Source organism: Staurois parvus, unplaced genomic scaffold (assembly GCF_062004578.1).
Source record: "Staurois parvus isolate SC_StPar_1 unplaced genomic scaffold, SC_StPar_1.0 ptg000086l, whole genome shotgun sequence".
In the NCBI taxonomy this organism is placed as follows: Eukaryota; Metazoa; Chordata; class Amphibia; order Anura; family Ranidae; genus Staurois; species Staurois parvus.
This window is the reverse complement of record NW_028317882.1, coordinates 7,537,308-7,559,611: the sequence shown is the minus strand read 5'-3', so window position 1 is coordinate 7,559,611 and position 22,304 is coordinate 7,537,308. Positions and strand designations below refer to the sequence as shown.

Genomic DNA, 22,304 nt, shown 5'->3' with positions numbered 1-22,304 from the left:
TTTCTTTTGCACTGATCACTGTATTGGTGTCACTGGGGATGTCAGTGACTCCAAGTCAGCCCCCCCCCCCCAGTGTCAATGTCCACCGCAGTCCCGCCATAAGTCGCTGATCACTGTCATAAATCGTTGATCGCCGCCATAAGTCGCTGATCGCCACCATTATTCGTATAAAAAAAAATCCCAGTATCTTTCCCGCCATTTGTAGACGCTATAACTTGTAAACCAATTAATTTGCACGTATTGGGATTTTTTTTTAGCAAAGACGTCGCAGAATACGTTTTGGCTGAAATTTATGACGAAATTTGATTTAAAAATTTTTTTATTACGGGACATGTTTTATAGCAAAAAGTCCAAAATATTGTTTTTTTTCTCAAAATTGTCAGCCTTTTTTTTTTTTTTATAGCGCAAAAAATAAAAAAACGCACAGGCGATCAAATACCACCGAAAGAAAGCTCAATTTGTGGGAAAAAAGGATGTAAATTTAATTTGGGTGCAGTGTTGCATGACCGCGCAATTGTCAGTTAAAGTAACGCAGCAACATAACACAAACCGCTTCTGTTACTGCTTCCTGACCGCCCTACAGCAGAAATACTGCTACAGGGTGTACTGGGTGTGCAAAATCACACACACACACACACACATACATATACATACATGATTTGCGCTTCCGTGGTTTTCACGCCCCTCCCAAATAGCGTCAGATTGCCATCACATTTAACCCCTTGATTGCCAGGATCATGCACAATAAACCTCCATTGCTAGTATAGTGTCTGAACGGATCAATATCTTGGATCAGATCAGCATTATACCAGCGTTAACATTAGTATAGCGTACCCAAAAATGCAGCGTTAGCGGGATCACCCTCGGCACCTGCCTGCACCTGCGTTTAGCCCCTACGCTTACCCCCCCCCTTCTCCCCCAGCAAGTGCAGTGTGAGTAGGTCACTGTCACTTGATACATTGCACACAAAACCGCAGTGTTCGCAGAATCAGGCCTGATCTCTGTTAGCGCTTGCCGGTAAATTTTGATGATCATATGCAGCAGAGTGCCATTACTAGTGCCGCTCTACCTTTTGGTGAACTGGCGAGTACCAGCCCTCTAGTACATCCTGGTCTTTCACATACCTCCTTGATTTTTGGAGCTGTTTTTCACGGAATATCTGTATGCATTGATTGTGGATCAAAGCAATTTATATGCACAACAATTTATCGCCACCAACCCAAATTCAAACCTTGCCAGACCATTCGCATGGAAACTCATTACGGTTTCCGAATTTACATTTTTTTTGGGCCTAACCCTCAACATGGGCATTACTAAAAGAAATGAATTGCGGTTGTATTGGTCCGCAGACCCGATTCATCTTATCCCATGTTCTCTGTTGCCATGGCCAGGCATAGATATGAGAGTATAATGTGTTTTATGCATTTCAACGACAATACACTCGTCCTCGAGGTGACCCTGAATTTGACCGGCTCCACAAAATTCAGCCCCTCGCAAATCACCTTTGCAGATGTCTATACTCCCCAGCAAAATCTGCGTTGATGAGTCCCTGATTAATTTTTCTGGCCATCTTGCATTCAAACAATTTCTCCCTAGCAAGCGTGCCAGATATGGGGTCAAGATGTATAAGACCTGTGAGAGGACAACAGGCTATACTTATAAGTTTCAGATTTACGAGGGAATAGATAGTCACGTGGAGCCCCCCGGATGCCCAGACTACATGGGGAGCAGTGCCAAGATAGTTTGGGACTTGGTGTCACCCTTTTTCCATATGGGGTACTACTTATACGTGGACAATTTTTATTCAAGCGTGCCACTATTTAGACATTTGTACAATCTTGGAACTGGTGCATGTGGCAAAGTGTGACCTAATGTGTGCCCACCATTAGAAGTGGGTGGATGCAGGGCGGTATATTCTAATGGTGGGCATACCACACACTTTTTCTGGCAGAGATTTTTTCTCTTTTTTTAATTCAGCCTACAGGATGCATACAAAAAAAAAAAAAACATAGCATATACACCCAACAACGACCAGCGATGTACTGGTACATCACTGGACTGTGAATGGTTATACCAGGATGATACAATAAAAATTGCACAGGTGATCAAATACCACCAAAAGAAATCTCTATTTGTGTGTCATTTATGTACCGTATTGCATGACCGTGCAATTGTCCATTAAACTAGCGCAGTGCTGTATAGCACAAAAATGGCGTAAATTGCAGTATCTATACCATAGTTTTGTAAATGCTATAACTTTCACACAAAGCAATCAATATACACTTATTGGGATTTTAATTACTAAAAACATGTAGCAGAATACATTTTGCATTTTGGCCTAAATTTATAACCAACTTTGAGTTTACTATATATTTTTTATAGCTGAAAGTAAAAAATATTTTTCTTCAAAATTTTCTGTCTATTTTTGTTTATAGCGTGAAAAATAAAAAGCGCACAGGTGATCAAATACCACCGAAAGAAAGCTCTATTTGTGTGAAAAAAAGGACGTAAATTTCGTTTGGGTGCAGCATTGCATGACTGCGCAATTATCAGTTAAATTAGTGCAGCGCCCAGTAGCAAAAAGAGGTCCGGTCATTAAGGGGGGTAAATCCTCAGGAGTGCAAGTAGTTAAGTTTTGCTTTGGGCATGGAATGATTTCCAACAAGGACATTTACGTGTTGCTCATATTATACAAGTTTCTAACTGTCAATTCTGCTGGAGTGTTGAAAATTAAGGATTTTGAATGAGTGCTGTCCGTGACAAGAAAAGTCATACATTTAACTCATAAGCCTCTGTTTTGGTTTTCAATTATAGGCAAATCAATTTCATATACAATATATTTTCATCAAAGAATAACAATATTTCTTGCATGTTTGATACTTAGGTCAAGCTTTTTCTTCTTATAGTGCACATTTCTGTTTGGTCACAGCATCGCATGTTTACATGCTTTTATTCAGTATCCTTTCTAATACTAAATCCATAGATTCTCTACATTTAGAATTTTTTTACGTAATTGCACAAGAAAATAAATTTGTTTTTTTAAATATTTATTTCAGACTGTGCTGTAAATGTTCATAAAAACTGCAAGACATTACTTCCTGAGTGTACCAGTAGCAAGTCAAAGGTAAATTATTATTTCGATCCTTGCTTATTATCTTCTGTCTGTATTTGGTGGTGATACATTTAGGCCTGTTTCACGCTGGCTTTGGCTTGTATAAAAGTGTGAACAGCAAGCTTAACAGTAACAGGAGCTACTAATGTTACTTTGGTGGTAGAATCCGCTGGATACGTAGCTTGGCTTAAAACCGTTGGGATCTTGTAAAGGCCAGTCACATCACCATATTCATAGGTCATGGCATGTGGCCTTTTGACTTTTGAAATTTAGTAGTCTATTCCGTATTGGTATTTAAAGCCCAACTCCAGTCAAAACTTTTTTTTTTTTGGGCTTTGAATAGACTTGGGAAGAATAGTCAGCAAGATGCAACCAAACCTCCTCTGACAGTAGGATGATAAAAGATGGAATCCGTTATCACTGTGGCTGAAAGACACAGGCAGTAATGATAACTTGATAGAGGTTATTATCTAACCATTCTCCATTTTACTGAAAAAAAAACAAAAAATAAATAAATTGTCCACATGATATTCAATACACATGGGTTATACTTCTGCCTCCTGGATGAGTTGAACATTCGTTTATAACAAATAGTAGCCATTACCACTATCTGCTATTCCACGTCAGTAAGGCTTAGTGTCCTAAGGAGGTAGGACATCTCTCTCTAGCTCCACTGGATCAAGACTTCACAAGTAAATTTATTTGATCAAGCAGCTGGTGGTCGATTCAGGCCAGATAACTGGAATCTTGGCTAGACTCTCCAAATCACTAATTGAGAGGACCTGAGCTCATTGAGTGACTATCTGTTTTTCTCTTCAACAGCCCTGTATAGTAGTGTCTGTGCAATGACATAACTGCACAGTGACACAAAGTATGTCTATTTACCGCAGCTGCCCTTTCCAGGTCTCAAAGCATATAGATTAAGTCTCCCATGACTCCTCTGAAGACTTGTCAGACTAGGTGAGTGGGATTTGGGGTCACTTGTCTACTGGTCCCAGGTTTTCTTAAGTGATTTTGGCAGTTATAATTTTAGTAATGCTAGAGCCCTTTTTTCCGACTGTCTGGTCTTGGCTTATGCTACCATTTTGGTGAAAGTGACTCTGCCGCCACACCCTTCCACCACAGCTGGTCCACAGCCTTAGCAGTGGATCGACCCATTTTTTACATTAACAAGGCAACTATGTATTTCTTGCCAGGTTTGCCCATTTGAATTTGGCCCCTGGGGTCCCAGATGGTTTCTGTTTAATGCGGGACCTTACGTTAGGAACCCTTTTATGGTATTTTCTGACTACTTAATTTCATTTGCCATGAAATACTGCAAGGGGGTTTTTTACTAAAACTGCATGATGCAAAAATGGGGAAGGTCTACTGTTTTAAGGGTTATTTGTTTCCCCCTCTGGAGTATTTCAAGGTTTTCTTCTCCAACAACTTTTCATGGTTCGCAAGGAAGGAGGGATTCATACAATCGTGGACCTTAAGATTCTCAATCCCTTTGTGCAATTTCAAAAGTTTTAGATTGAACCTCTTCGCTCAGTGGTTACCTTCTTTTGCTGGGCAGACTTGCAGACTTTCTGGCTTCCATAGACATTGAAAATGCCTATCTGTACATTTGCCAGATGAGAGGTTTCTTCAGAAAAAACTATTTGTGTTGCAAACTTAAATATTTTGGGCACAAACCGGTCTTCTTTGCACAGCTGTATGAGGACCCTGGGCTGATGATCTATCTGCTCAAGGTGGTTGCCTGCTTCCATAAGTTGCTTTTGCAAATGGAAAAATCATATCCAGGTAGTTCAAAACTTCTCAATGAAAAATGTAGCTGTCCTGCTGTGTTGGATAAACCTTTCCAATGCTATCTGCAGGTCTTTTCTTTCCCTTACTTGAAAGATTGGTATGATGGACTCAAGCCTTTGCTGTTAGGTCAGAATTCTGGGCACCCGTTCAATGCAGGATCATTGGTCAGTGTCTGAACTTGCAATCAGTCTGCTCGAGCTATAAGTGATTTGCATTTGTATTGAGATCTGGTAGGGTCTTCAACAGTGGCTTTAATGTCATGGCTGTTGAAGCAGAGTGCTGAGAGACAGGGTTCTTTCCAAATTTGTCAACCCTACTATGCTAAAAATTAACGTAAACCCTAACAATGAACTTCTCTTATTTGCTCTCTTTTGGTCTGTTTATATATACCATTTTGTTATTTATGTTGGGAATTTTCAAAGAAATACCTGTTGGTCCTCCAAGAAATCCAGTGAGCGCATGCATTATTTTACATTCTTCATTGTTATCCCCAAGCAACTCCCCGTGATATGGACTTGAGGGAGACGCCCTGTCCCAGGCTGACAACACTGACCTTCCATAGATGCTATATTGTGAGTGAGCCTTGTTGCCTTAGGTCAAGGGATGTTTAGCTCAATCACCAAGACAAAGTAAAGGGATAAAAAAAAAAAACCTCTAAAAACAAAAATAAAAACGAATGCAGCCACTAAAACGAAGCTGCAATATATTACGTATTTGACCTTCGGTTTAGATTAGTTTAGACTTTAAAATAACATTTCTGAATAGTTAGCCTTCGAATTCAGGCACCAAAATAGTATATGCATGACGGCAGCACAGGCTTTGTTCTTGTACTGTACATGTGACAGATGAACAACATACTGTATATATTCGGGGGATACCAAAATGAATCAGAGGTGCAGTGGGACAGGTCTCAAGCTTGGTACACTTTAAATCGTAACTATGGGCGTACCTTGTAACATGCTGCAAAAGGTGAACTTAGCCTTTAATACAGCCAACTGCTTTTTAAAGCTCTCTTTAACCTGGCAGGCCCAGAGAGATAACTTTAACCTGCCAGGTAGATAACTGGACTAGGACAATGAAGGACTGACATGACCCTATATATAAGGATTGTCCTGCTGATTGGCAACTACTACATTTGCCTTCTGCTCTTCTTTTTTGTGTAGATGCCCTTTGACGTGTTAAGAGACAAATATACAGAAAGGCTCTAAACTCCGTTCATACGTGCAGAATTTTATGTTTTAATCTTGGACAGCAGAAGCTGCTTGTAAAAGATGTTTAACCCCTAGCCTACCCTAAAGTCACTTTGGATTAAACTCAAAATTCTACCTCCTCACTGCTTTCTTCTTTCAAATCAGTCAAAAGCTGTCCAAAGACATTCAGATTTGCAGAATGCCTTGAAACACTCCTTGCCCCAGGCAGTCATTGTACCATTACCCAGGACAGGATCAAGGATTGTACTCAAACCTGTTCGCAGTATCAAAGTGCAACGGGGGATATTTGTCTTATCCTTGACTTAAAATCCCTCAACAAATGTCTTCAGATTCCAAAATTTCCCATGGAATCTACAAAGTCTTTAATTTGTTTCTCTGAGACCAGGGCACGTGACATTCCAAGATGCCTACCTGCATGTCCCCATTTACCTGCCTCAGTGATTTCTGTTTTTTGCAGTGACAGACGACCATTGTCAGTTTGGTATGCAGCATATCTTTTGCTCCCATGGTGTTCACAAAGGTCTTAGCACCCTTGCTTGCTTGGCCTGGATGGATAAATCTCTCTTCCTACTCTCAGCAAATGTCCAAGCAAACAGTTAAGCTGTTCCAGGCATTTGGCTGGATGATCACCTTCAATATATCTGCCCATCATTATTCTCTTTTGCATGGAATACTTGGATACAATCCTGCATACATCCCAAACCAAAGTCTTTCTTACAGAAAAGAGAGTTCTTTCTCTAAGAGCTCATGAAGAAATCCCACAGTGAGATTTGCCTTGAGACTGGGTGTAATATGAGTCTCCTTCAAGGTAGTACCTGTCTTCCAGTTCCAATCAAGAACTCAGCAATCATACATTTTATCAATATAGAAAAAGCAGACTCTTTCCTTGAATCTACCCATGCACTTAGTGGGGCAAAAAAGTATTTAGTCAGCCACCAATTGTGCAAGTTCTCCCACTTAAAAAGATGAGAGAGGCCTGTAATTGGCATCATAGGTAGACCTCAACTATGAGAGACAAAATGGGAAAAAAAATCCAGACAATCACATTGGCTGATTTGGAAAGAATTTATTTGCAAATTATGGTGGAAAATAAGTATTTGGTCAATATCAAAAGTTCATCTCAATACTTTGTTATATATCCTTTGTTGGCAATGACAGAGGTCAAACGTTTCCTGTAAGTCTGCACAAGGTTGACACACACTGTTGCTGGTATGTTGGTCCATTCCTCCATGCAGATCTCCTCTAGAGCAGTGATGTTTTGGGGCTGTTGCTGGGCAACACGGACTTTCAACTCCCGCCAAAGGTTTTCTATGGGGTGGAGATCTGGAGACTGGCTAGGCCACTCCAGGACCTTGAAATGCTTCTTACGAAGCCACTCCTTTGTTGCCTGAGCGATATGTTTGGGATCATTGTCATGTTGGAAGACCCAGCCACGTTTCATCTTCAGTGCCCTTGCTGATGGAAGGAGGTTTGCACTCCAAATCTCACGATACATGGCCCCATTCATTCTGTCCTGTACATGGATCAGTCATCCTGGTCCCTTTGCGGAGAAACAGTTCCAAAGCATGATGTTGCCACCCCCATGCTTCACAGTAGGTATGGTGTTCTTTGGATGCAACTCGGCATTCTCTCTCCTCCAAACACGACAAGTTGTGTTTCTACCAAACAGTTTTATTTTGGTTTTATCTGACCATATGACATTCTCCATTCTCCATGGACTCTCACTTCTGATTGGCTGAGGCAGCAGCGGGAGCCACTGGCTCCAACTACTGTCCTGTCATTCACAGCCAGTGAGCCAATCAAGAGAAAGAGGACGGGGCCAAGCCTTGGCTCTGTGTGTGAGTGGATATGCAGAGCCGCGGCTCAGGAGCACGCCTGCTCAGGTGTCTTGATAGCAAGCTGCTTGCTTTGGGGCATCTGACAGGAGTAAGGGGCCAGGAGCACCGGCAGAGGACCCGAGAAGAGGAGGATCCAGGCTGTTCTGTGGAAAACCACTGCGCAGAGCAGGTAAGTATGACATGTTTGTTATTTAGTTTTATTTTTTTTAAACACGACTTTAGTATCACTTTAAGGTAATCCATTGGAGTAAAAAAATGACCTGCCTTTACAACCACTGTAATGCAATTTCTGTGATTCCTATCCATATATATATATATATAAGTATTGCACCCACGTACCCATATATCCCTAACAGTGTTTCTGATAAAGCTGAGCTAATGTACGCATTACCTACCTTCCTTCAGTTGATGCAATGCCTTCATTGTCACCAAAATCTCTAGTGTTTTCGGCCATCTTGATTGGCATGCGTATGGGAGTTAATTCATCCTTGCACTAAGGCAAGCCCACATTTTTTACTTCCTGTCTTTTTAGTATACTGTTGTGAAGTAGTCATGAAATTAGCATGAATGTAAAAATGACAACAAGCATGTTAGTATTCAGAATAACAAAAAAATGAAAATTAACCAAAATCCGTTCCAAAATCCAAAATTGAGTTCAATGTTTGAAATATCTTGTTTGAAATTTTTAAATATTGTGTTTCTTTTTAGAGGGATACATTTTACAAGCCTGCAGTGTCTTCCCATGTATCTTCATTTTATCAGCAAGGTAAGGTTATTTCTTTTACTACGTATATGATTGTTACAGTAACAGTAGACCGAAAAATGCATATTCTAAAATTATATGGGTGACCTACAATCAACGTAATGCTCTTCAGAATGGAGTTCACATTAAGGAGCATATTTATAAAGTGGTAAATCTAACATTCACCAAAATTCACTACAGGTTAATCTTCCTGGTGCATCTCCTAAATGACAGTCATCAATGAAAGCCTTATTCACTGCTTTATAAATTTGTCCCTAAGGATCTAGCCATTTTCATCAAGAATGTGGGAGAAAATTGGGTTACAGTCCTGTGCAGTGGGATTTTCTCTGTAAGAGACCAGCTTTTTTGTAGGTGAGGAAAAGCTCCTTTAAGGTTGTTGAAGTGATGTCATTGCGGCTTAGCCGGCCAGATGGCTGGAGCTTGCGAACCCGGAAGGAGGACTGGGTGAAGATGGAAGCATCTACAGCAGTGACAGCGCGCCACTGGAGTGCTTTAGTAATTCACACCCTAAGTTTTACATACTGTGATAGTATGCAGCGCATACTAGGACATTATGCCTTTACCTTGCAGGGGTTTTCTTTTTTTTTTTTTTTGTCTGCAGTTTACTACTGCTAAACTTAGGGAATTAGACAGAATATACCTTTGCAGTGAAGCCCCACACCCTGCAGTGTAAGGGTTGAAGGCTTGTTTAGTCTAGATGTTCAGATATAAGGTGTGCCACTTACTTTAGTCTTGGCTCTGGCAGGCTCCTTTTACTGATGCGATTGGTTGGTCGCAACTGCAAGGGTAGATTTTGTTTATTTCCTAGAGTTCAGCTTTTCTTTTTTTTCAAAATTTAGGGGTTTTTTTGGTTTTAGAAAAATACTCTACAAAACAGCCTTGGGGCATTCTCTGGCTCAAAAGAAAACACAAAGAAAAAAATCCCAGCTGTAGTCCCCACTCTGGCACCCCTCAAAGGTAGCAGCATCCACACCCCAGACATCCCATATGCTAGTGCTGGACTGTTCCCATAATTTAGTCTTTTTGATTATTTGCATTTTGTAACAGGAAACTGTGGAATAGAGTCTAAGCCAGGTTTTTAGAGATTAGATATTTCTCTGTTGAAGCCAGAAAGTGAAATGCCTTTTGTAGTGGGCACAGACATTGAAGGTTATATGGAGGACCCAGACATGGTGTTACAGGAGACTGGAAGATATCTCACCCGCAGGTTACAGCTTCACTCTGTATACTTACCAATGTAGAGATGCTCACTTCTGCTGTGTGCAAAGTCTTGACATTGTCACACTTGTAAGTCTAAAAAGATATTCACCATTAATGAACAAATAGGATGCCCAATTTATTATGATTGGGTTAACTCTGATTCCCCTTGGAGAATCATTACTGAACTCCATCCAATGGAAAAGGCATTCATTAAAAAGTGGTATGTTCTTATAGTATCCTCTGCCATCTCAGTCATAAACATCTCACTGTGCCAGCTCTGCAAATGGCTATTGTTGCTATTTCTGTTTGCCAGACTGCAGCTAACTGGACTAGGACAATGAACAACAGGCAGGATCCTGTTTTCCAGGGCCAAACCTTGGTAGAGCATTTGCAGATACTGCCCCTCCACCTTACTCTTTTGTGTTGATGCCCTAGAATAGATCATGACACACATCCCCAGAATAGCCCTCATTTCTATCCATATGTGCAGAATTTTTGACTGAAGCTGCTGTTAGAAGGGGGTGGGAGCAGCTATAAGCTAAGTTAGAGTTTGGAATTACAGTTTAAGTGCTCCTAAGGGACAGGTTTTAGCCTTGTCCATTTTGTTCCAAAAATCCCTGGCCTCATTTTCCCTTGTAAAATGAAAACAAAACTTATTCAGGGTGTTTTTCAGTTTATACTACTCTTACAGCACCCTGTTCTTCCATGGGATCTTAAAATGCTATTAGTTAAAAACATATCATACTTACGTGCTCTGTGCAATGGTTTTGCACAGAGCAGCCCCGATCCTCTTCTTCTCGGGTCCCCTGCTGGTGCTTTTGACTCTTCTCCCTTGATCAATGCCCCCAAAAGCAAGCTGCTTGCTTATGGTGGCACTGGTGTGATAGAGCTGCGGCTCAGCCTCGCCCCACCTCACACTCTATCCTCGTATTCAGTTCCTTCAAACCTTCGGCTGGTCAATTAATTTTCCAAAGTCTGTCTTTCACACCTTCTCTAATACCTTTGTCTAATCTTGGACACAGTCCAAGTTAGAATCTTCCTCTCACCAGAAAGAAATTGCCCCTTTAAGGTCCCACATGTGTACCCCTGGATCTAAAAGGCCTAATGGTAGCCGCCTTCGAGGCCATTTGCTTTGCCCAGTTTCCATCCAGGCTACTTTAACTCAACATCCTTGCATGATGGAACAAACAGATCTGTGCTCGGGATTGTCCTGTTGGGTTGGGAAAGTCATTTCTTCATATGCCCTGAAAAGTGGTGACAGCAGACGCCAGCGTTACAGGCTGGGGGAGGGGAAGGGAGCTTATAACCACCTAACTGTCCAGGGGACCTGGTCCTCAGAGGAGTAAAAATTCCCTATTAACATTCTAGAACTGAGAACCATCAAATTAACTTTACAATACTGGACCCCCCAAGGTCACCCAGTACCGGGGCAGTCTGACAGTGCCACATCAGTGGCTTACATAAATCCTCAGGAGGACACCAGAAGTCCAGGTGCCCTAAGAGAAACAAATTTGATACTCTCCTGGGCAGAAATTCACATTCTAGCACTCTCTGCAGTCCACACATGAACAATTGTAGATGAGAAAAGGAGAGAAGCGCCTCTAAGTGCAATAAGTCTTTTTATTCAAGTCTAAATGTAGAAAAACTCACATGTGTGAAGTAATCATAAGCTTAAAAACCGTGGTTGACAATAGTTAACGGTGGGGTGGTAACCCGGGTGAAGAGCCATCATCTTACAGCGATGTGGGGAGGTCAGCTCTCGGCTGGAACCGCGTGGTGTCTGGAGGGGAACAGCGGTGAGGCTGGCCGACGTGCACGTCCTCTATCAGAGCCGTTAAATGGTTTGCCGCAATCCTCTGTCACTTTTGCTGGAAAGTCTGTTAAAGGAATCTGAAAAGTAACATTTTTACTGGTTGGATCACCAGGCAAAAAAGGGAAAAAGCCTAAAAAAGAAAACTCATGCATCCATCATATCTAAGGACTAGCATGCTGTAATATAAATCTCTCTCTCTCTCCCCCTCTCACTCTCTCTCTCATTTTTTTAAATTAATGGGTTTATTCCCACAAGCTGATGCCTAAGCTATTAACCATTGCAGGTTGGTAATTGTAGGTTGTCTACTTTCTGAACAAGATAAAGTCAAATCTTTGTAACCTTCTGTGCTATATTATTTGATGTAGAGGTGGTTGTCTTTGATGGTGCTTTATTGTACTCAAAATTACTGTACACAGTTTAGAATACATCCTTTATATCCCATTAGTGATTGTTACTCATGTTCAACATAATATACCCATTGCAGTGCTCACTTACCTTCTAACAATTAGATTGTGTTTTCAAATATGATTATTTTAAAATTCTGTTACCTCTGTCTCAGACTCATATGTTGAAATTTCATTATAATTGGTGTGGGAGACTTTTTTTTCTTTGTGAAGATCAGCTCTACACATGTGTTGCCAACAAAGCAGATTGTCAGTTAGCACTTACAGAGGTGTGCTAAAGTAATTTATCCCTTGGCCACAATTGGCTGTTAAAGAAGCTCCATGTGAAATTGTCTCTTAGATTGCCAGTCAGAGAAGCTTAGTCAATAATGGTTAGTTAAGCAGCAGGAGGGGTTTCTGAAATCATCGTTGGAAACTTTCAAAGCTAGAAATCCTGAGACATTGGCAGATTATTCAGAGCTGAGCATTGACTGAACTAAAGTATGGGGAATGCCAGCTTCAGAAGAGAGAAGGGCAGTGGTTGCCAGCTTTCCTCTTCTCGAATCTCTGTCTACAGCTCCTATCCAAAGAAATGGGGCAGGAACTTTGTTTTGAAAAATGAGCTTTTGACATTTCGCATTTTTTCTGCACTACAAAAGAAACCGAACAGCAGTTTTCAGCATGATGGTGTTCACTCCTATTCCAACTCAGTGTTTGCTTCTTTTGCAGCCTCATTGAAGGATCCTCATCGTATTGCTATTGTAGGACTGGATGGGGCTCATGCGCAGGGACGAGGGCTCGGAATGACTGTCACCAATAGAGGAAATTCAAGAGTGGAAATACACGCAACGGCAGGTAGCAGAACCAGGTAAGCACTGAATTTATTTAATTTAAAATGTATACATTGGTTAGAGTGGACTTAAAATAAGAGAGTAACAAAAAGAAGGAAAGAAGATATGGAAGAGCGCCTTATAATATAGTAGCTTTATTTGATGACCCTAAGAAAGAGAAAAACTACAGGTTTTTTAATGTACTAGCTCATAACATTATATAAAATTACAATTTAGTCACATATTTAGAAATGATATAAAGTACACATTAAATGCTGTTCCACCTATATATAAGCATCATATACATTATTTCACTCCAGATACCCTGATACATGTATTCAAATATATTGATTAATTTACAATGCATAATTCCATTATTTCGTTAAAGTAGGTATAAAGGTATCGAAAATGTAACATCCTTTTCAGGAATAAATAGGGGACAGTAGTCTGCAATGCTGTGATTTGCATCATAGATTTGGGTGGAAAACACCCATGGGTGGCTAATGTGATCATTACAGAGTTGTGTAAGAATAGGAAATTATAATATAAAGGAGTAATATATGATACGACAAAACAACTTTAATAGAGTGGCATAAGTAACAAAATCAAAGGTTAGAGGGACCTTTAATAGCTCTAAGAAAATAATGTTGGAGTCTGGTAGGCACTGTTGCAATAAGTTAGGGTTTTAAGATGCGTTTGGGGGCATTCGTTTGTTTCACATTTTTTATCTTTAGCGCATTAGGTTTGGGTTCCCTTCACTAACGTCAAGTTTGTTTGCACTTTTATTTATAGTAAGCAGGGTTGTATATATCTAAATAAGTTCCTGTACACACATTTACAAAGCTGTAGCAAAGTGGTCATCAGTACTTTGGTGTGGATTACTTTTTTGATTAGATGTCTATTGACTACACATTAACTACACATTTTTCTTTTTGAGATTACCAAATAGTTCACAACTGATCACATACATAGGTGTACCACCTGTCACTATTGGTTGACCGTATTGCCTGGGCTTTAATGTCATATATAGACTCTCAGGGGTTAGACAAAAAATAGAAACAGTACATGATTTGCAGGTGTGAAAGTGATATGTTTCACATTGAAAACGGAAGTGATGTAACGCTCTTTTTCTTCCACTGTGTGATAAGACACCTAGCTAACAGGTGGGAGGCCTCACTTTCGTCTTTCACTGCTTATGCTGCTAGTAATACAAAGTTATGGCAGAGCTTACGGAGCTTCAAAGAGGGCAAATTGTTGGTGCCTGCTTAGTTGGTGCCTTCGTGAATGAAGTTGCCAATTTATTTGATGTGTCGCGAGGTACCGTATCAAAAGTTATGGCGGCATATACAGTTTCTAGTAAAATGTCATTGATGAGCATAAACACGGTTGTCATGGTCAGCTGACCAGAAGAGACAAAGGACAGTGTGCAGAATTGTAACCTGGAATAAGAAAACCATTGCTGCAAAAGCTACTGCAGAGCTCAATCTCAGCCCCATTCAATATAATTAGTTGCTACTGAAAAGACATTGTACAGTATTATACAACAGAAACTTTTTTAGTCTGTAAAATCTGTATGCTTACTCTGTTTGTGAATATTGTTTATGTAAATGTTTGTTACAAGATGTTCCGGAGAGCGTGTCTCCATTTTCTGGTGTTGTAGTGCCTTCTCCAAAGGTTCCCTGTTTTTTTTTTTTTTTTTACGTACTATTCCATTTTTAGGTGGGGAGGTCCCCTTTGAGTTGGCTGCTACCCTTCCCCTTAATGCTCTGGAGTTTTCCTGAGCATCTATGGGAGGCTTCTGTGGGTGTAAATTATGTCACAATATTATGCAGCGGAATGTCATGACCTTTGTATTCGTTATGACGTAATTTTCCTGCATTTTTGACAGGAACAACCTCAGGAGCAGTAGGGGCCAAGGTCAATAAAGGGAGCTATAAATAGGCATAATTAGCTGCCAGTGTATCCACTTTACCATGGTGGCTTAGTGGTTAAGTCATGCTTATTTAATCATTGAAAGAGTATATATCTTTAATTGAGCTTTATGTTTTACAGCTAAACTAGATTAATGATTTTATGTTCTATATATGTGTTTTACATGTTAGTACAATACTTTATCTAAGAATCTATATTATGTGAAATTGAGTATCTTACCCCTTCTCTGCAGTTAATAGGCTGGATGATTTGGATATAATCACCACTGAGAATATTTTGTGTTATTTGTATAAAATGTTGGGTTATTGCTATTTTTGATAGCATATGATACAAATATACTTGGAGCTTACTGTCCCCCATTTATTCCTAAAAAGCGGTTATTGACCCGAGAAACACTTTTGAATTTTCGATACCTTGATACCTACTTTAATTCAAAATACAAATCCATTATTTCATTCATTAATATAGTTGAATACCAGTTCAGGGTTTCTGGGGTGAATTGATGTCAGTGAAGCTTATATATGTGTAACTGTGTTTAACTTGTTTTTTATATTAATATTTCTAATGATGTAAATGTAATTTTATGTAATGTTGTCAGTTTGATACCATCAAAGTCCTGTAGTCTTCCTTTTTTAGGGTTTTTTTTTTTATTTGATCAATTTAGGATGGGGTACCTTTAAATATTGATATACCTCCTTCTTTCTTGTTTTTGGATTAATTGTAAAAGGGTATAGAGAATCTTATATTATTAGTCAGGGTATAAAAGATACACATTCATCAAGTTCAACCAATAGAAAAAATAAGATAATAGAAAGCCTCCATATATAGGACCCCATACTCTCATATCTGTAGTGTATAATAAACAAAATCAATGTTATATACAGTGCCCTGAAAAAGTATTCATACCCCTTGAAATTTTCCACATTTTGTCATCTAACACCCAAAAACGTAAATGTATTTTATTGGGTTTTTATGTGATAGACCAACACATAGTGGCACATACTTTTGAAGTGGAAGGAAAATGATAAATGGTTTTCAAAATGTTTTACAAATAAATATCTGAAAAGTTTGGTGTGCATTTGTATTCAGCGCTCTTTACTCTGATACTCCTAACTAAAATCTAGTGTAACCAATTTTTTTCAGATGGCACCTAATTAGTAAATAGATTACACCTATGTGTAATTTAATCTCAATATAAATACAGCTGTCCTGTGAAACCCTCAGAGGTTTGTTAGAAAACATTAATGAACAAACAGCTTAGTGACGGCCAAGGAACACACCAGATAGGTCAGGGATAAAGTTGTGGAGACGTTTAAAGCAGGGTTAGGTTATAAAAAAAAATATTCTAAGCTTTGAACATCTCATGGAGCACTGTTCAATCCATCATCCGAAAATGGAAAGATTTTGGCACAAATGAAAACCTACCAAGACATGGCCATCCACCTAAACTGACAGGCCGGGCATGTTCGTTTTTTAAATTTGTTTTGTGAGTATCCATTTGTTACGTTTTTAATAAATTCATTTGTAAACCACGTTAATGCACGAGGAGAGAGCGCCCTTTTGTGTTTTTTGTTTGTTAGAAGAAAACCTGTTAGAGTCTGCAAAAGACTTGAGATTGGGGTGGAGGTTCACCTTCCAGCAGGACAACAACCCTAAACATACAGCCAGAGCTGCAATGGAATGGTTTAGATGAAAGCTTAGTCATGTGTTAGAATGGCCCAGTCAAAGTTTTGTTTTGGACAGAGTAGAGAAGGATTACAACGCATGTTAGGTTTTTATTGCTATCTGTGGCCCTTTTAGTGAGATCCACCTTCTCGGTTTGTCCTATTTACCGTTATCTAGAGTGAAAGTAAAAAAAAATCCCAAAATTTTGGGTTGTCTCCAAACCAAGAATAGAAGGGAAATCTTCCAATGAGTATATTAGTTCTGGTGACGGATTTTTTCACTATGAAGGGATTTCCTCTCACTACCTATTTTGGCTGTGCGACATCTCTGTCACTCAGTGCTGAGTTGAATCCAGTACATTGACCATCTGTGCAGTCATCATCAGAATAATCGGCAGACGTGGGTAGATTTGGTGTGCTATTGATTTCAACCAAGTCTAGAGCTTCTATATTTGATTGAAACTCTTGGAGATTAAATTATTTATCCCAAACTTTAAATAGTATTATTTTCAGCACCTCTGCCTTAACGTTTCTCTACCCACATATTTCTAGTGTGAAATTAGTTCTCTTATAATCTTATAATCACTTAACTTAAAAATATTTTTGGAAAATGGAGTGATTATTTAAAATAAATTTGGTTACCAACTTAGATCATTGCTTCAATCAATTACAATATACAGACTTATCTTGTGCAGGGCATTATTTAAACAGCTAGACTAAATGGCAGATGTTATCCCTATTACAATAGGCAACCCCCCTCCATCCAGCAGCTTTCGGACAGAAAATCAGTCAGAGCACTATGCATTTGTTGAGTGCAGTTATGTCTAGCACCCAGTTATGTCCAACTCCCTTGAAAATGTATGGCCATCCTGAGAGAGTTATGTTTGCCAGTTTAGAACCTTTTTTTAAAAAAAAAAAAAAAAACTGAAACATTAACATCAGCCTGACTAGAGCAAATAGCATGGTCCCTACAAAGAGCCATTATCTTTGTTTAGGAGTGTTCTGTTGGCTTCTATGGGTGCTTGGTGCCTTATCTTCTTTTTGCCAGGATAAGTTAGTGCCATGTACTGTATATTTAAAGAAAATGAGCCAATACACCTACTGCTTACTTTAGTTCAGTTTTTTTTTTTTAATAACCATTAAGTGAGAGGCTTCGTTATTCTTTTGTGTCCTATTTTGCTTTTTAAGTGCATATTGTAAAATCTCTGTGTATTTGAAGATAACCTTGCCCATTTCTGCTTTAAACCTTTCGTTATTAATTGTGCACATACTGCATGTTTGCACTCTGCAGGAATGTTTTTCCAATTTTTGTTCATTCATTTTTTTAGTTCCACCACAGCAGATATGGATGAATTGGACTCAAATTTTAGCAAACTAAAGTTCTTAACAGAAGACAGTTTGTCTTTGGCCCCATCAAGTACAGAGTCTTTCTTTGTGGAAGGTAATGTTTAAAAAATTATGTTCTTGTTCTGTCAGAGATATGCACCCATTTTACACCTCATGGCACAGAGACTGTTTTCACATGTTCCTATGTACACATAAAATACAGTTTTGCTTACTTTTTATTAATTTTTTAAGGTAAATTATGTAGAGCTTAATCAGGGGAATTCATAAATGATTTCATAGACCTTTTTCAAAATTTCATTGGACCTCTTCACCAAAATCGTTGGTGTTTGTGCCAGATTCAGATTCCAGGTAAGGCTGGCGTTTTGCACAGTGGACAACATGTAGCAAATTAAATAGACAAAAATATATATCAAACAGAATTAGATACCGATATGCCAGTCATAGAGGACACAGACACCTAATAGAATGAAGAAAATGTTGAGGCAGTATTGGAGGAAGATTGGAGGAATGTCCTGAACCACCTCTTGTCCAAGGTACCAGCTAGTACCGCAACAAGACAGGTTCAAAAGATTTTACTCAAACGTGTTACCAAAGCCCAACGGGAGTATTCATCCTATTCAAAATTTAAAAATCTTCAAGAAGTTCCTTTAAATTCCAAAATTTTGCATGGAATCAGTAATTGCCTCTCTGAGACCAGGGGAGTACATGACACATGTGGACATCCAAGATGCCTATCTACATGTAACCACCTCATCAAGGCTTCGCATTGGCAAACAACCACTTCCAGTTTGCCATTATGTTTTTGGCCTATCCTTTGCTCCCAGAGTGTTCGCAAAAGGTCTTAGGACTTCTGCTTGCTTGTCCTGCTCTGAATTCAGGGCATCAAAGTAACACGCTGTCTAGATGACCATCTGTAGGTTTTTTGTCGATTTTGACTATCAGAAAATGTCCATTAGACAGTGCATATGCTCCAAACCTTTGACTGGGGGATCAGTGTTAATAAATCTGCTCTTCAGCCTTCCCTTCACCTGGGTTACTTGGGTCTGGCCCTGGACATATCCCCAGCAAAAATCTTGGGATGTGTCCATAAGAGAACATTCTTTTGCTTAGGCAGCCCATGGAGTGTTTTTTTTTTTTTTTTTCTTTTCAACCAGCGAAATGAACAAAAAAAGACTTCATTTCCCCATCCACAAATTTGAGGTGGATGGCGGGGATCTTTCCCACTGAGCTATTGTGTTCTGACTTCCCAGCTGAACCAGAAAAGTTTTGATCCACGTATGGCCGACTTTAGAACACAGGCTCGAGAATTGAGATTCAAGCGACATGTCATATTGAGGTTCTCCAGGAGTTCTAGGCCTAATGGTAGCCTCATTCACAGCAGTACCATTAACCCAGTTCCATTCAAGAAATTTTGCTGGATGACCACACAAGCCTAACAGTGGGGAAGTTCTACTTTCCCTATCTCTAGAAATTTATTGCAACAGATGCAAGTGTCTCAGGATATGGAGTAGTGTTCAAATCCCTAACGATCCAAGGAACATAGTCAGTGATTGAAGCCAAGCTTCAACATCATGACGTTCAGAGCAGTCAGGCTGGCTCGGTAGCAATGGAACCTTTTTCTGAAGGGGCACCCAGTGAGGGTGCACTCAGACAATGCCAGGTTATAATCTTGCAATGTGAAATGGCAGCAAAGCATAGAACACTTCAGTGATGTGATAACCACTTATGACCAGACATACTTTTATGCACCTGTCAAACAGCCCAGCTTAATAATGTAATGCAGCTACAGATTGCAAATAGTATAGTGTATCTGCAGGCAGTATCTAAACTTTGTCACCACTAGCAACATATATACAGGTGAAACTCGAAAAATTAGAATATCGTGCAAAAGTTCATTTATTTCAGTAATGCAACTTAAAAGGTGAAACTAATATATGAGATAGACTCATTGCATGCAAAGCAAGATAGTTCAAGCTGTGATTTGTCATAATTGTGATGATTATGGCTTACAGCTCATGAAAATCCCAAATCCACAATCTCAGAAAATTAGAATATTACATGCAATCAATAAAACAAGGACCTCTGAAAAGTATAAGCATGCATATGTACTCAGTACTTGGTTTGGGCCCCTTTTGCTGCAATTACTGCTTCAATGCGGCATGGCATAGAAGCCATCAGCCTGTGGCACTGCTGAGGTGTTATGGAAGACCAGGATGCTTCAATAGCGGCCTTCAGCTCTTCTGCATTGTTCGGTCTCATGTCTCTCATCTTTCTCTTGGCAATGCCCCATAGATTCTCTATGGGTTTCAGGTCAGGCAAGTTTGCTGGCCAATCAAGCACAGTCATTGAACCAGGTTTTGGTGCTTTTGGCAGTTTGGGCAGGTGCCAAGTCCTGCTGGAAAATGAAGTCAGCATCCCCATAAAGCTCGTCTGCGGAAGGAAGAATGAAGTGCTTCAAAATCTCCTGGTAGACGGCTGCGTTGACCTTGGACTTAATGAAGCACAGTGGACCAACACCAGAAGATGACATGACTCCCCAAATCAACGCAGACTGTGGAAACTTCACACTGGAGTTCAAGCATCTTGCAGTGTGTGCGCCTCTCAATTCTTCCTCCATACTCTGGGTCCTTGGTTTCCAAATGAGATGCAAAAGTTGCTCTCATCAGAAAAGAGGACTTTGGACCATTGAGCAACAGACCAGGTCTGTTTTTTTTTTAGCCCAGGTAAGACGCTTCTGATGTTGTTTGTTGTTCAGGAGTGGCTTGACAAGAGGAATACAACATTTGAAGCCCATGTCCATGATCCGCCTGTGTGTGGTGGCTCTTGATGCACTGACTCCAGCCTCAGTCCACTCCTTGTGAAAGTCCCCAACACTATTGAATGGCCTTTTCCTGACAATCCTCTCCAGGCTGCGGTCATCCCTGCTTCTTGTGCACCTTTTTTCTTCCACACTTTTCCCTTCCACATAACTTTTCTATTTATGTGCTTTGATACAGCACTTTGGGAATATCCAACTTCTTTTGCAATTACCTTTTTGAGGCTTTCCCTCCTTATGGAGGGTGTCAGTGATGGTTTTCTGCACAACTGTCAGGTCAGCAGTCTTTCCCATGATTGTGATTCCTACTGAACCAGACTGAGGGACCATTTAAAGGCTCAGGAACCCTTTGCAGGTGTTATGGCTGTGGTGGTTTATGTAAGGATATATATTATTTATAAAGGGCGTGTCCCTTTCCCTTAGATGAAATATTACAGTGCCTCCAGCCGTTAAAATACGGCAAATATTTAATAAACCAATAATTTGGACACCTCGATAATTTGATCACCACTTCTTATTATACCTTGAATTCTTTTAGCCAATATGATTTCGTACCATACACACAAAATTTGCCTTATAATAGATAAATATAAAAATTTATTTATGTACAAAAATTATATATATATTAACACAAAACGTAAAAGACTGGTGATAAATGAATATTGGTACACATAATCAAAAATATATCCTACCAATGTAAGACACAATAATAAGGTCTCTAACTAATTACATCAATATCACAATTTTTAAATGATATGATTATTTATTAAATTTATTAATAATTAATAATTTCGAATATCTTAAAGGTTATATTCTCACAAGCCGTGGCCATAGGATTGCAAGAAGGAAGCCCTTGATATGATACTCTGGTTATTAATATTCAATAAATTATGAAATATAAAAAAAAATATAATATGGCAATAAACAATTTTTAACAGTAAAACAGGATCTCTCTACATATATCTAACTACCCAATATTGTTGTGATACACTAAGGTAATTTTATGATTCCACACAACAGAGAAAATAGGTAATACAAAATCAAATAAACATCTCACCACACCCGGAATTCAGACTAGGCAACTCTCCCGTGGATTTAGCTGGCAGTGGAACGCCTTTAGACTGATATTATAGGGCAAGTGATAGATATTCAGTAGGGGAGAATGTAGGAAGTTATAAGGTTAGAGGTTTAGAAATTTAGTTAAAGTTTTAGGAAGTTTGAAAGTATGAAAGAGTAGTTATTCAGCAGAGATCTTCTTCAGATGTCAGGGTCTTCTTGTGATGAGGTCTCTTCTTGAGCTTTTTCTTGATCAGCTTTTTCTTGTTAAAGGTACAAAGGCTTTTATATCCACTAATCCATTGTTCTAAGATACCTTCCCACCAGGCTTCCTGATTGGCTAGTTGAGAAATGTGTGTACATAAGCTATTTCTCACCTGCCCGCCAGGTGGCGGTCATGTATCATAGAACAATTTGAGTATTTGAGATGACTCATACCTTGGGTGGAATCTTAAGGTAATTTCAGGAATCAAATATACGTCTTTTTCCAGATATAAGTGATCATACCTATGATATTCTAAATAGGGACCATGGAATATAGGTGTATAT

General features: G+C 39.4%; 1 protein-coding gene across 3 annotated transcripts in view; it reads left to right on the top strand.

Moving 5' to 3' along the window:
• The first annotated feature begins 3,059 nt into the window (after positions 1-3,059).
• The window catches only part of LOC149468500 (rho guanine nucleotide exchange factor 18-like), an 82,184-nt gene continuing 62,939 nt past the window's right edge, over positions 3,060-22,304 (top strand). For 2 of the 3 annotated variants that reach the window (XM_089670014.1, XM_089670013.1), the window contains exons 1-3: positions 8,665-8,718; positions 12,841-12,979; positions 17,866-17,978. In XM_089670014.1, the coding sequence (XP_089526140.1) occupies positions 12,915-12,979; positions 17,866-17,978 (178 nt within the window). In that variant the 5' untranslated portion in view covers positions 8,665-8,718; positions 12,841-12,914. Of the gene's footprint in view, positions 3,125-8,660; positions 8,719-12,840; positions 12,980-17,865; positions 17,979-22,304 lie in introns of those variants that run through there. The other variant, XM_089670015.1, reaches the window with a different exon arrangement.